The sequence below is a fragment of the Carettochelys insculpta genome, chromosome 8, assembly GCF_033958435.1.
Source record: "Carettochelys insculpta isolate YL-2023 chromosome 8, ASM3395843v1, whole genome shotgun sequence".
NCBI lineage: Eukaryota > Metazoa > Chordata > Testudines > Carettochelyidae > Carettochelys > Carettochelys insculpta.
Genome location: NC_134144.1, coordinates 33,662,211 through 33,677,322, shown reverse-complemented (window position 1 = coordinate 33,677,322; position 15,112 = coordinate 33,662,211). Strand labels below are relative to the sequence as shown.

General features: G+C 44.2%; 1 protein-coding gene across 2 annotated transcripts in view; it reads right to left on the bottom strand.

Annotated features, from left to right (window-relative positions):
• CHN1 (chimerin 1) overlaps positions 1-15,112 on the bottom strand; it is a 188,063-nt gene that overhangs the window by 60,004 nt on the left and 112,947 nt on the right. For both annotated transcript variants that reach the window (XM_075001827.1, XM_075001826.1), the window contains exon 7: positions 13,260-13,548. In XM_075001827.1, the coding sequence (XP_074857928.1) occupies positions 13,260-13,548 (289 nt within the window). The remainder of the gene's footprint in view (positions 1-13,259; positions 13,549-15,112) is intronic.

Sequence of the window (15,112 nt, the reverse complement as noted above, 5' to 3'; positions counted from 1 at the left end):
AAGCAAACATGCCTTGTGTTAGAAATACAACTGTAACTGGGCATTTACTAGAGTTTAATGTCTTGTGTAATGTATGCATGCATTTTTAACTTATGTTCTAGAAAGGCAATAATGCATGTAAAGCACAGTAGTTGCTAGCAACTTTAACATCACCTTAAGACATTACTGTGTGAGCATTACATTTGCATTCTTTGGACACGCAAACCCCTTTGTAAGATCTGACAAGTTAATTGGAATGAGGTGAGTGACTGTCTTTTAGTACACATTCTCTTAAAGTGTAGGAACAAACAGTGCCAGCTGAGCACCTAACTGGAGGGCAGGTCCACACTTTGGGAGAAAGTTGACTTAAGACATGCAACTCCAGTTCCATGAATAGCGTACCTTCAGCCAAATTTCTGCAGTGTCCCCACAACAGGAGGTCGACGGGAGAAACTCTCCGGTTGACTTTCCTTACTCCTTACGACCCCGTGGCATATTGGGGTACACTGGACAGTGACAAGCAATTTAGTGTATCCTTACTAGACCTGGTAAATTGACCCTGGGAAGATCCATCTCCAGAGCATCGATCTCTGGTCAAGTGTAGACAAGCCAGAAGTTAGCAAGGCTAAAAGGGAAGCAAGAACTCAGATTGGAAGAAGCAGAAATATTAAGGAAGCGCGGAAGTGCAATGTATTCCACAGCTGCAGATTGGCGAGTGTGACTAACTGATCCTTCCTGAGCAAGACCCACTGGCATTTCAAGGGGAGATGTTCTGCAAAGTTTTGATTATTGTAAGAAAAACATCTTTACATTTCATTTCGCAGTTTTGGCTCTTACAGCATGAACAGTCTGTGTAGTTTTGTTAATGGATCTGCTTTATTACAATGGTAGCATAAAAATAACGTAAGGAGGCAACTGCTTTAAGTTAATATCAATGGAAAATACCTCTTAGCAAGTTGTAGAAAGGATTTCTTACATATTACTTTAAAGTCTTCTTTATATTCTAAAGGTCTAAATGTCCTCACACTGGAAATCACCTATTATTCAACCTAGCCACTTACATCAGGCTTTAAATGATAATAAAATATTCTTAATGGCTGCTTATAATTAGTAGATATCTTGTTTGGGAGTGAATGGGTATTAGCCCTTTAAATGGAATCCCTCCCATAGTGCAGCTAGACGGAAGAGGCAGAGAAGATAAAAGACAATGAGACTATGGCAGCCCAAACAGGGTGAAAGAGATTGTGTAGGAACAGGTGCCTAGAAAGAACGGTCTCTTTTCCTAGAGTGAGGGACATTCTTGTTATTGACAAAGCTGTGGGGTCTTGGAAGCCTCTGTTAGAAGATGCTCTAGGCACAAATTAAATAAATTGAAGTTTTTGTCTTCCATAGAGTTATATTTTATTTATAACATACTAAATTTACAAAATGATTCTCATGGACATCCATCCATTGAGGGAACATTTGTGAGAAAAGTTGACAATCTCATCAAGTTAACCCACAGGATTCTTCAGTGCTCAACATTTTCCTACATACTGGCAGTGCTGTTTTTGTGCCAGTACTTATCGATATGGAGCACCAGCACCTTGGCAGCCCCAGTCGCAGGATTGGCTGAGTTGAGCACCGTCTCCTCTTTTGTATACAAAAAAACCTACTTCTTATTAGAAAGGGAAGCATCTGCCACTGAAGGATATTTGCATTTTTAATGGTAGTTTTGTTGCTACTAGGAAGCAGGGAACTGCAATGGAAAGAGGCTTTAACACCACACCCCACTATCCTCCCATGTCCTCCCAGGAACACTGTCTGGCAAGATTGAAGCAGTATTGGTAGAAAATATTTCTAACAACTTGTAACAATTACGATCTTCCTGTCTCTTGAGAGCATGTCCTGCCCTTGATTATTAAAGTGGTGTGCTGTCTCAGCCCCTACTGGGCTTATCCCTACTTCTGGACATCCAAAACACAAGTGCCAAAGAATGACTTCATTCATCTACAGACCTACACAAAGTGGTCTATGCTTTCACCATGTCTTCAATACAATCTATATGGGATCAACTTAAAAGCAACACGGAAGCTACAATTAGTCCATGCTCTTCACTGATTACAATTCAAATTCCAGGTCACTTTTAAGCTTCTATTTGGTAAAGAACTACCATTCATCAGGGACTGCCTCTTCCCTCCATACTCTTCCACAGAAACTTTCATCAATGATTCTGAGGAATGCTTATGTCTAGATTATAGGCATTTGTCAGCAAAAGCTTGTGTCACAAGCTACCTTATGACAAAACTTCTCTTGACCGATTGCGTCCAGACTTCAAAGCGGATTGAAAGAGCAATCTCCTCTGTTGACAGAGAGCAGCCAGACTGCTTGGCTACTCTACCGGCAAAACGACTACTTGAAACCATATCAGAGAGGGTCACAGGTCACCATTCCCTTTCAGGAGTCCCGGCAAGACATGCCCGCAAAGGGAACCCCATGACACACGTTCCCTGCCTATGCTGCAGGCGTGCCTACTTCCTCGAGGGACAGCACAGCTAGAGCAGGGCCTTGCTTCTTTCTGAGAGAGAGAGCTCATTCCAGGGAGCCATGGTGCCAGAGCAGCCCCCAGTTTTGCACTGGCTCCACACAGCAGTACTTCAGCATCTGCTGAACCTTCTAATGGATGTCAACCTCTTCTTCATGGAGGGCAAGCCTCAGACCACCTGTGAGGACCTTCCTGTGGCTGTTAAGATGGTCACACCTGCACCCCCCCCAGGTGCACTAGCAGATCTGGAGGCACTGCACCAGTTCAGAGTGTTGGAACCAGCTGGTCATGGGGCAGCCCAACGACCAGCAGTAGCTCCAGAACTTCAAAAAGTGGAAAGACACCTTCCTGGAGCTCTGTGCTTGACTTGTCCCTGCCCTCTGGAGACAGGACACCCAGCTGTGGCCCACCATCCCCATGGAGAAGCAGGTCACTGTTGCCTTCTGGAAGCTTGCAGCCCCCAACAGATATCACTTGGTGGGACAACCAGTTGGGCATAGGAAACTCCACTGTCAGGGCCCTTCTCATAAAGGTAAGGCACTCACGGGCTGCCATCCCTGCCTGGGGTGTGTGTACGTGGGGTGTCTTGCCCATGGGGAACCCTCAGGAAGCAGGGTCCGGGTCCAAGGGGGCGGGAAGGCTCCCTCCTTCAGTCCCCAATGTGTGTGTTCAGTCCTCTCCCTCTGCAGGTTGCGATGGCCACCAACACTATCCTGCTGTGGAGGGTTATCTGTATGGGAGATGCGGATGCAGTCGTGGCTAGATTCACCACTCTGGGGTTCCCAAACTGCATCAGGGCTATCATTGTTACCCACATCCCGATCCGCGTTCTGTAGCGTAATGAGCCCAAGTATATCAACTGCAAGGGCTATTTTTTGATGGTGCTGCAGGTTCTGGTCGACCACCGTGGACAGTTCACAGAAATTTACACTGGGTGGGCAGGCCAGGCACACGATGTCCATGTGTGCCGGAAGCTGGAGGTAGACACATTTGTTTCCTGCCATGAGCTGGCAGTTGGGGACGCACAGATGCCACTTTGCATCATGGGGGACACGGCCTCCCCTCTTATGCCCTGGATGATGAAGCCCTATACAGGCCAGCTGTCCTCTAGCCGGGAACTGTTCAATGCCCACCTGCGCTATGTCAGGATGCAGGATGATTGCACCTTTGGCTGCCTCCAGGCACGCTTTAGGTGCCTGCTCAGCCACCTGGATGTGGGGGAGCACAACATCCACCACGTTGTGGCAGCGTGTTGTGCCCTGCACAACATTGTGGAGGGGGAGGCCCTCCTCCCAGGGTGGCGGGGGAGGGGGAGGTCACTGGCTGTGACAGGTGTGCATATGAGCAGCTGGGCACCGCTGCCATCCACTAGGCCCATCATCAGGACAGGGTGCAGATCCATGAGGCTCTGATGGAACCTTGGGCCCACAGATCTATCCTGTTCCCACCACAACCCCTCCCTGATCCCTGCACAATGAAGAGAGATGCAGATGTGGTGAACAATTAAGTGGGTTTTACTCAACAAAAACCTCTTGTGCAAAAAACAAGCAGTGCAATTCAAACCTACTTACAACAAACAGGAGTACAGTGAACTACTTACAGTGAGGGGCGGGGGGGGCGGGTCTGGGACAGAGAGTGGGTGGTATCAGAGCTTGGATGGGGGGCTTGGACAGGGTGAGGGGACCTCAAAACACGGATGGGGAGGCTGAGGACCTCAGTATCCCCTCCCACAGTGCGTTCAGGTCCTCCGTTGGGGGTTGGGTCCAGGGGGAGGTATGGAGAAGGTGGGGCTTCAGCCAAGTCTCGAAGGGCACGGAGGTGGGCATGGCCCTCAGCCACTGGAGTAGGTCCAGCATGCCCTGCAGGATGGCAGGTGGGGGCAGTGCAGCAGGGATAGGGGGATGGGGGCAGGGGCAGTAGCCACAGGTTGCTGGGCCATCATGTCCTGCCAGATGCCTCTGGCAGCATCAAAGCAGGACACGAGCTCGTCTCAGGAGTGGGGTGCAAGAGTGCACTGCGGGTGGTCTGGATGGGAGGAGGGTGCAGGAGATGGGTGTGGGGTCTTGGTGGGAGGGGGCAGGAGCAGGGTGGAGTGGTGGGTTTGTGTGGGAGGGAAGGTATGGGGAGGCGTGGGGTGAGGACCTGGATGGGAGCGGACACAGGAGTGGTTGAGGACATGAGGTCTGGGTGAAAGGGTGCAGCTTACCTAGGCATCATCCTTGGATGCACATGGCTCTGCAACTCCTCCCCTGCTCCCAGATACTGCCTTCTGCTGCTCTGATTGGCCAGAATGCCAGCCAATCACAGCAGCAGGATAAATCCACTGGGCAGCACTGCCGAGACCACTGCTGATACCCCTCCCCTTCTCCTGGCTGGAGGAACGGAAGCAAATGACAGAGGCACAATACAGAGCTGCTCTCTCCACATCCCTTCCACCCAGCCAGCAGAGCCCACAGTCTGGGTCCAGCCCCAGCCCTGGCTGGTGAGGTGTGGGGCTCTGCACCCCTAATCCCACCATGGGCTGGATGCTGGGGAGGGGAGCCCTGAGCCTCGGTGTCTGAATCCATGAAAGCCATGGTTCAGATCCAGACTGTAGGCCACAAGGTTCCCCACCCCAGATGCAAATGAAACATGTACATTTTAGTTTTATTTTCCAAAAACTTAGTTAAGAATTGAGTTAAGGACCCAAGCAACTCCGGGTAATTCTTTTAGCTGTCAATATTTAAAAAAAAAAGTGTTGCTGGAGGGTGGCTACTCTGAGACCTTACGTAACTCCCCTTTTCACTTTTACCTGTTGTGGGACCTCAAGATCCTTCTTCGTAGCCAGTGTAACTATGTTTCTTGTAACTTTTCTCGCAGAAGTATCAGCCATTTTTATGCAAACAATAAAGGCTATTACATTTGACTTGCATCACTCTTAATCAATGTCCCTGCAACCTGAGCACTTGGGTGGCTGCCCAGGAGAGATTCAGGTGCCGCCCAACTGGTGAGCAGAGCTCTTAGAGCCACTCACAGTGGGCAGCATATGTTTCTATTGGTGGTGCACATCGACATATGCTTCAGTGCACATAAAATTTATTCTGCCCGTGGATGGGAAAAGTTAGAGGGAACGCTGCTCAGAACATCCAATTATCTGCAACTGTTTAAACTCGGTACTTCATTTCGAGACAAAGGAAAAGAAACAGCAGAGCTAAACCTTAGACTTCACTTGAATAATATTTTTAAATGCTAACACCTTAGCGAAGTAAAAATATGACTACGTTCATTTAAATCAGTGGGAAATAATTGACAATGACCTTCAAAGAGTTCAATATTTATTAATATCATGGAGCTATCCTCTAACGTGAAGTATTTAACTGAATTAATTGATCTGCTTGCAGGCCACTAACTCTACTGTGTTCTGACTCTTGACTTCCCCCGCTCCTACCGCCCCTCATCTCTTCTGATTTGCCCACCTTGATTACTGTTTTTTGGATTTGTCAACCTTGATAACTATTTTTGGTTCTCTGTGCCTTGAATATTGAGTCTGTTTTGGTAAGGCTATAGATGTGAAGAAGTGGGTCTGTCCCACGAAAGCTCATCTCCTAATAAATTATGTTGTCAGTCTTTGAAGTGCTACTGGATTGCTTTTTTGTTTTCTACTGTGATGATTACCTTCTGAAGGAGGAGTAGTTGTACTGATTTGTCAATTATTCAAGGAGTGAAGTGCAGAGGAGACTATGGCACTGTGGTACAGTGAATTATGGTTATTTTCACACGAGACCACACAGACAGAACCTTGAGTTAGAACACACTTTAAATTACAACAAAAAGTCCTGTGGCACCTTATAGACTAACAGATATTTTGGAGCATACGCTTTCGTGGGCAAAGACCCGCTTCATCAGATGCATCAGTGGATGTGGGTGACTTTGTCCTCACCCACAACTATTTCAGATTTGACGACAAATTATACCTCCAAATCACTGGCACTGCTATGGGCATCTGCATGGCCCCACATTATGCCAACATTTTTATGGCTGACCCAGAACAACGTTTTCACAGTTCTCGTCCCCTAGCGCCCCTCCTCTACCTGCGCTACATTGATGACATCTTCATCATCTGGACCCATGGGAAGGAGGCTCTTGAAGAGTTCCACCGTGATTTCAACAGTTTCCACCCCACCATCAACCTTAGCCTGGACCAGTCCACACAAGAGATTCACTTCCTGGACACTACTGTGCAGATAAGCGATGGTCACATAAATATCACCCTATACCGAATACCCACGGACCGCTATGCTTATCTACATGCCTCCAGCTTCCATCCAGGGCATACTACACAATCCATTGTTTACAGCCAGGCACTAAGGTACAACCGTATTTGTTCTGATCCATCAGACAAAGACAAACATCTATAAGACCTTAACCAAGCTTTCCTCAAACTACAATACCCACCTAAGGAAGTGAGGAAATAGATTGATAGAGCCAGACAGGTACCCAGAAGCCACCTGCTGCAAGACAGGCCTCACAAAGAAAACAAGAGAACACCACTGACCATCACGTACAGCCCCCACCTACGGCCTCTCCAGCGCATCATCAGCGATCTGCAACCCATCCCGAACAATGATCCTTCACTCTCACAGACCTTGGGATGCAGGCCTGTCCTCGCCTACAGGCAGCCTGCCAACCTTAAACAAACCCTCACCAGGCACTACAAATCACAAACCAGTGACTCTAGGCCTGGAACCAGCCCCTGCAACAGTCCTTGCTGCCAACTCTGCTCACATATCTATCAGTGACATCATCACAGGACCTAACAACAACTATACCATCAGGGGCTCTTTTACCTGCACATCTGCTAATATAATATAAGCCATCATGTGCCAGCAATGCCCCACTGAAAGTTACATTGGCCAAACTGGACAGTCTCTCTGTAAAAGAATAAATGGACATAAATCAGACATCAGGAATGGTAACATACAGAAGCCTGTGGGAGAACATTTCAATCTCCCTGGACACTCAGTGGCAGATTTAAAGGTGACAGTCCTGAAACAAAAAAATTTCAGAAATCAAATGGAGAGAGAAATCTCTGAGCTGCAATTTCTTTGCAAATTTGACTCCATTAACCACGGATTAAACAGAGACTGGGAGTGGCTTGCAGCTTACAAAAACAGTTTCCCTGCTCTGGGTGTTGATAGCTCCCCATTAGACACTGACAATGGCTCACATCCCCCTGTCTGATCTGACTTGTTTTTCCCTCTTTTGATAAGTTGATACTGGGCCATTTCTACCTTGCTGAATAGACCTTGTTAACTCTGGCCCTCCCCCTTTACTGGGACCCCCACTCTTTAAATACCCTCTGAAACCACGCCCCCCCCCACACTCATGCATCTGATGAAGCAGGTCTTTGCCCACAGAAACTTATGCTCCAAAATATCTGTTAGTCTATAAGGTGCCACAAGACTTTTTGTTGTTCTCGAAGCTACAGAATAACATGGCTACCTCTCTGACACTTTAAATTGTGTCTTTAGGCTTGTCTCTCTGTGCAAAGGGCCATAACAGCAGCATACCTATGCTGTCTGAACAGCCTATAGCTTATTTATAGAACCCTGCAAATTTGCAGATATCTGCTTTAAAACTCAGGTACCTGCATCCACGTATGTTGGTGCAAGTATCTACAGACTGAGGTGGCAGGTTTGGGTGGAGGAAGGATGCAGGCTCTTGGAGTGAGTTGGGGTGCTGGCTGCAGGCTCTGGACCGGCGTAGGGAATTGGGGGGAGAAGACGAGAGTAGGTTCTGGAAGGCAATTTAGGTGCAGGAGGGATGAGAGTGGAGTTGTGGGGATGCTTGGGTGCAGGTGGGGGTCTGGGTGCTGGTTCTGGGAGGAAATGTGGATGCAGGTGTGGACTGGGGTGCAGGCTGTGGCCTAGGGCAGGGGTCTGGGGTGCAGGCTCTGGGCAGGAATCTGGGGGGTGGAAGGGGAGAGGGAATTTGAGGAGGGCTATGGAGGTGGGGGAAAAGGGTGCAGGCTCTGGAGGGAGTGGGTTGCACAAGGATATGGGGGGCAATGTCTCTGGGGGAGGTGGCAGTCTCCAGGAGCTGCTGTCTTTGCACCCCCACCCCGGCCCTCGTGCACGTCCCCTGTGCGTCCGCTGGCAGCACAGCAGGGTTAGAGCAGCTTTTGGCCAATCACTAACTGCAGCTGCCAGCACTTGCATCCCTACGTCAGGGGGTAGGGGTCACGGGGTCTCTATGTGCTGCATCAGCTGCTGGAGCACCACTCAGAGACCCCACCCTCCCTTCCCCCACTAGGCCTAGGACTCTCCATTTTATTTTGATGCGTGAGACGTGCTTTGTGGCTGCCCTATTTCCTCTGTGCTTTTATGACAGAATGTGAAATTACAAGCCCAGTGGCTGTTCCCAAAACAGGCCGTGTGTGTCCTCGTCCTCCATTTGCTCTTCTGCAAAAATTATTTTTACTCATCATTTGTCTCATTCATGACTGCGGGCAGGCCTGTGTCACACCCCAGTGAGAATGTCCGCAGAGTCTTCAGGTGTGTAGCGATGGTTTGGGTACAAGAACGTCCCTATTTTAGACAAAGCAGCTTTTTCCTCCCTTGTGCCTTGGAGAAAACAAAGTTTTATACCTAGGAGGTGAAAAAGTAGGGAGAAGATATGAAACTGCAGAATTCAGCTTCTGAAGATGCACAGCCATAAAACACAGAGCCCAGCAGAAATTATTTTCTCCTCCATCGACTAGAATAATTCCATTCAGTGAACATTATGATAAGACCCATTCAAATAATAAAAAGAGCATCTTCTGTCATGTTTAACTTTGTACAATTTTTTTTGCATCTGTTGTCAGACTTGTCCAATTCCATTTGATTATATATTTCAGTTTGAGCAACAGGGATTTCTATCACTGAAGACAAAGACAAACTACTCAATTTATTTATAAACACATTACGGACTGAGAACATAGTTGCTTTGTACTCAGTTAAATCATTCTAATTATTATTTATATTAAGGTAAACAATGGGGAAATGTCAGTTATAAACACAGTCTTTAAATAAACAGCAGTAAGTGTTGGCATACTATAAAAATATAATAGTGTATTAAATTTTACACGTACATATTTTTAAGGGGCCCCGGAGGTTTCTAGTGCAGACAACAAATGCTTAGTTTGGTGCAGAAGGCTACGTACTGAAGCTTAACTGTGCTTCTACTACTCTGTCTTCTGCTATTACTATCTAGAAGTACCATTACATAGCAGAGACAAGGTGGGTGAGGTAACATCTTTTAAGGAAGGAAGGGTATTTTATGCTACATCTGGTCACTGATTCTTGTCCCTCACACAAGTGCTGCCGTGGGATGTGAGTGTGGCTGACTGGCTTCTCCCTTGAGGAAGTGGATAGGAAGGAAGGTTGCCATGATATGCTGTATTACCCCTTTTGACCCAAGCAGCTAATCAACCTGTGAGTCCAGGGGATACTCCACAAGGGGCTGGTAACTGATGGAATCCACAACTTGCTGTGATGAAATCTTGTTTATTTACCAGGAATGTGCAAGGTCCTGCTTGTCCAAACATAGGACATGCCACAAATAAAGTAAAAGCTTCTTATTGTACAGGCCCAAGCCAGTTTAGCAAAAATACCCCCCCTCCAGCCCCCAAAAAATCAAACCAAACCACCTTTCAGGCTTTATCCAGGGTCAGACACCATACCCAATGGCTACTACTTGGCTTTTTCATTTTTTGCCTCTATGCCTCAGTTTGTTCTCTCTCTCTCTCTTTACCCTCACACACACACTTTACTAAAAATAACACTCAGGGAACACACTCTCCCCACCCTGTATAAAACTGTGTGAATTCACATAACCCTGTTGTCTTATGTGGGGAGGTTGTGATTAATTTAGCCTGATAACTTTGCTAATGGAGGGGTGTGTTCACACATAGCAATCTTGCAAAGTTTCTTAACTCAGCCTATAATGAGGTTTCAGCTAGCTCAGAATAACTCCATAGGTGGGCAGTCACTCTGTGTTTACTGGTTCAGCTTTCAGTGAGAGTCCTGCAGGAAGTCTAAGGGTGTAGTGGGGGCATTGTCTACACACCCAGCCTCATTTTTGTAGTAACTGTGGCCATGAGTGCCAGGTGAAGTCCACACTGGAATGGCTCCGATGGATAGTATGGGGTTCTACCCCAGTTTGGTAACAGTTTTACGTGGAGCTGCAGTCTCCTTATTTATTCATGCTACAATGTGTGTTCATGTCTCACTACTTACACTGACACTGTAAAATAAAAGCCCATGGCAGCGAATCTCAGAGCCAAGTCAACTGACCAATGCTCACACCAGTAAGGGGGAAGGGTATCAGGATACGTCTATCTTCAGTTAAACACCCACAGATGAACTGTGTCAGCTAGCTCATACTTGCTGGGCACAGGTTGCAGGGCTGTAACACTGCAGTGCAGATGTCAGGGTTGGGCTCTTGGAGCTGGGGCTCTGGGATCCTTTCCCCTCATAGGGCACTAGGCTTTCCAGTGTAGACATAGGTTTGGAGACCAGGCTCTGGTGCACGGGTGAACATCGACACTGCTACTGCTAGTCTTGTAGCACAAACCCAAGCCAGTTGCCCCTGCATCCGAGATTTGCTGGTATGATTTTTGTTTTCTGGTGTGTTTTTCTTTCCTTTTTTGCAGTGTAAACTGACCCATTGTTTCTGTGTCCCCATCAGCAAGGTACCAGAACAAATAATAAGAACAGACTCAAAATCTGGGCTTCCAGCCAAGTAGGGTTGTTAAACATTTTGGAGACAAAGCAAGTTTGGCTGCTTATTAGTTCCAAACAAATGGTGTGGGATGTGGCAATTACATGACTAATCTCTCTAAGACTTTTCATCTAAAATTTCAATTTAAGAGAACTACATAATAGTGCTTCATCTATGCCATGAGAAAAAATATGTACATTTTTACTGGTGGATGTCAGATTTGCAGCATCCCTCTAAGAAAAAGAAAAACTAGTGTCCTTCCATAATAACCTTCTCTACAATCCTTAAACTGCACAAACTTTTCCAGCAAGGCAGAAAATGTTACGACAATTAAACAAAAAAATTCTATTACCTCTTTACAAAATGACTATGAAGACAGCACTTGTCTTGAACAGTGGTATGTGAAGTATGATAAAAGTGGTAAGTATGATCAATGTGGTAAGAGCTGAATTTACCAAAAAACAAAAACCAAAACCCACACAACCACCATGTGAGCTGGTGATTTCCAGAATGTCTGTTCAAAGTTTTGCCCTAAATTAAACCCTTGTGAAAGGAAAGAAACCCCAGTGCAGAAGGCCCACTCAAGACTCTGCAGCAAGCCTTGTGGGGTGTAAGTGGTGTGAGGAACCTTGTGTCAGCCTTCTGCGCTAGGACGAACTTTACCTGTAATTAACAAAAGTTTCTACTAATATTTTACATCCCCCCTTGCTAGAAACTACAGAATTCGGTGTTAATATCTTGATCTTTTGAGCTTCTGAGTCCCCTCAATTCCTACTGAGTTCATTGGAAGTGGAGAAAACCTCTTAATTACTGAACAAAAAGCTTATAAGGTTATTTAGACAGTTTATGCTATTTTACTTGCACCTGTCATTTATAAGGGCAAACGGATATTTCAGAATGTTGACCCTAGCTATTGTTTTGAAACAGTTTTCTTGTTCCCAACAAAGGAAGCCGTAAATAAGATAAATCTACTTTTATGGAATAGGCTTCACTTGGAACTAGAGATAAATTCCGGAGATATGTTCAAATGCATATTGTTTCTCTCTTATACACTGGTGAGTAAACTTTGGCGGTCAGAAATGGTTAAATAGTGCTTTTCAAATGCAGCTCCCACCAAGCACTTCACTAAAGTAGGTAAGCATTAGGATCAATTTTATAAGATATTTGAAGTAATACTGTATTTTAAACATACATTGATTATGGTCTTTCTAAATAAACAGGATGAGATAATTTTTTCCTCTAGTTGTTTATTTTAACAATTATCATTTGTTTAAAATGTATTAATATGAATTTTAAAAGCACAAGTTTCATATCTGCCATGCTAAGAAAGCTACATGGCATCTGTTCTTATGGTCTCCTATACTACATGAAAAAATTCTGCAAGAGTACCAAGTCTTAAATTTATCTTATATTGGTTCTAATATGTTTGTTTTTAAAAAAAATCTCACATTGCAGTTAGCTCTCAGTTCATAATTCAACTTTTTAAAAAGAGAGAACCTTCTTCATTGGTCTGGCTGAGGCCAAAAATAGTTCTTTAAGTTTCTGACAGGCTGAATGTAGTCATGTTTAATTTAACTTGTTAATGAACAAACTTATTTTTAAAGTGGACAAATTTACTATCATTACATGGCTAATGCTGAATAGATTATGGAATACATTTTGCGTTAAAAGGAAACTGTCTATCTAGATTTAGATATCTATCTAAGTATCAGTAGCTCATCTGGAATATCAGATGACTGACATTTGAAATAACAATAATTTCTTAAAAAAACAAAGAACTTTATGATAAAAGTTAATGAATCAGAGGCATTTGCAAAAATGCAAACATTCTCATTTAAAAACTTGGAAACCGTGTTAAAACATCTCAAAATACAATTTACTGTTATTCAAAAATATCTGATGTAACCATTTAGATTAAACTCTTATCGACATACTTAATATTCGTCAGTGAAGCTGAGTTAAAAGTATAAAATAAAAGTCTCATTTAAAAAAGTGTGTTTTAACAGTTGCTTACCCTTTTCTCTGCTATCTCATCTTCTCCTGTAGACTCTTTGCCATCATAGGTATCTCTCAGGGTTGGCATATGTTTTTTGTTTGCTGGCTCTCTGTTTAAGGTTGTATATCCTATGTGTTCATAAATTGGATTTATTGTCATCTTGGCAATATATTCTGCTGCTTTGGTTTCAATATAAAGAGTAATCAATCCATCAGTCACCAGGTCATGGATGGACTCAAAACGTTTCTCCCCAACAAAGTGTTTTCCATCGTAGTAGAGTCTGAAGTTTCTGGTTTGATTTCCAAATCTGCCTCAATGAAATGGGAAAGTATATGTATACATACACGTATATTTTTTCAAGAAAAATTAAGCAAGTGAAACCTTTGCAAACAATACAAATACCCTATCGTTTAGATCTACAGCTACGCTCTGTGGATGGTCTGAACAAGGAATATAAAATTCAACTACTATGTGCAAATCAGAAGGGTGGACTAACAACAACTGTGGACAGACAGCCAAACTAATTTCAGTCCTAAAAGGAGCTATGTGTTCTTTTATCCTGTTCAGACACCTCATTATTCTGCAGGAAAACTGAAAAATACTTGACACTGTTTAGGGATTTCTTTTGTACGGTACCTCTACAGTCTATTACTTGGCTCCCTGATATGAAAAGTTCTCATAATGGAGCCATCTATTACAGGAGATCAATACAAAGATTTGACGCAGTGCTACAGACCTCTACACTCCTGTCCTTTTGTAGGAAGAGGCCATCCAGGGTACAGTTTAGCTTTAGTGCCAATAATTACACTGCATTCGAATACTGCCAGAATCTGAGCAGAGGAGGACAGAATGGCACAAGGGCAAGCTTTCTTTGCTGCTGGCCAAATGCCAAGGACTAACTCCTTAAGCGTTTTTACAAAAGGCCTTCTGTGCTATGCTTCAAGCAAATCTTTGTAATATACAGGAAGCATAAGCCATAAGCTAACTGATGCTAGTAAGTCTACAGCCTGGCTTGAATAATACTTTGATGTAACCTTTTAATAACAATAAATGAATGTGTTGACTTCACCTGACTTCCAGCACCTTTTCAAAAATCTTCCTGAAGGCCTTGAACAATTTGCTTTCTGAAGCCAGCTGCACATGCGTGAAGAGACGCCAGTATGTTCACTTGGCAATTACCAGTGCTTGTCATACGCAGAAGATGGGGGTAAGCAGCTGTTTTCATCACTGACTCCAGTGTCAGCAGGTGCTGCTGTTTGGGGGTATTAGACTTTTTTATGTTATCTAACTGGTCATATCAATTGTAAAAACAAATTTGAAGGAGGCATTTTTATTTCTGAAAATAAAGCTGCATGTTGTTGTTTAAAAACACATGAAACAGAGATTCTCTACTAAAAGTATACCTTTTTTGAATGGAGCCTATCTAAACAGAAGACAGCACAAAACTGTATGATTAGTATCAGGTTTCAGCATATGTATTCTTCAAAAGAAGCAATTAATGTCCTTGAAAAGGTATGCCTTTCAATAACAGAATAGATGTATAATAACCGATTTTCAATTAAAATTAAGCATTTTGGTTTTCAGTTTAAACTTAACACAGGACTGTATATTCAAAAACTGTGATTTAAAGATAAAGCAGAGGTTCTTCTCACAGGAATTCACATCCTATTGACTAATAAGAAGGAATATGAACTGTGTATTAGTAGGTAGAATGTACACAATGGTGAGCCAAATGCTTCTAAGTACAAGAAGCAAAAGAAGAATTCACAAAGTGAAACCAAAAGGCAACACATTTAAAAATGTTAAAAGGAAATATTTTTACACAACATTAACCTGCACAACTCACTGCTACAAGACATTTCTGAGGGCAA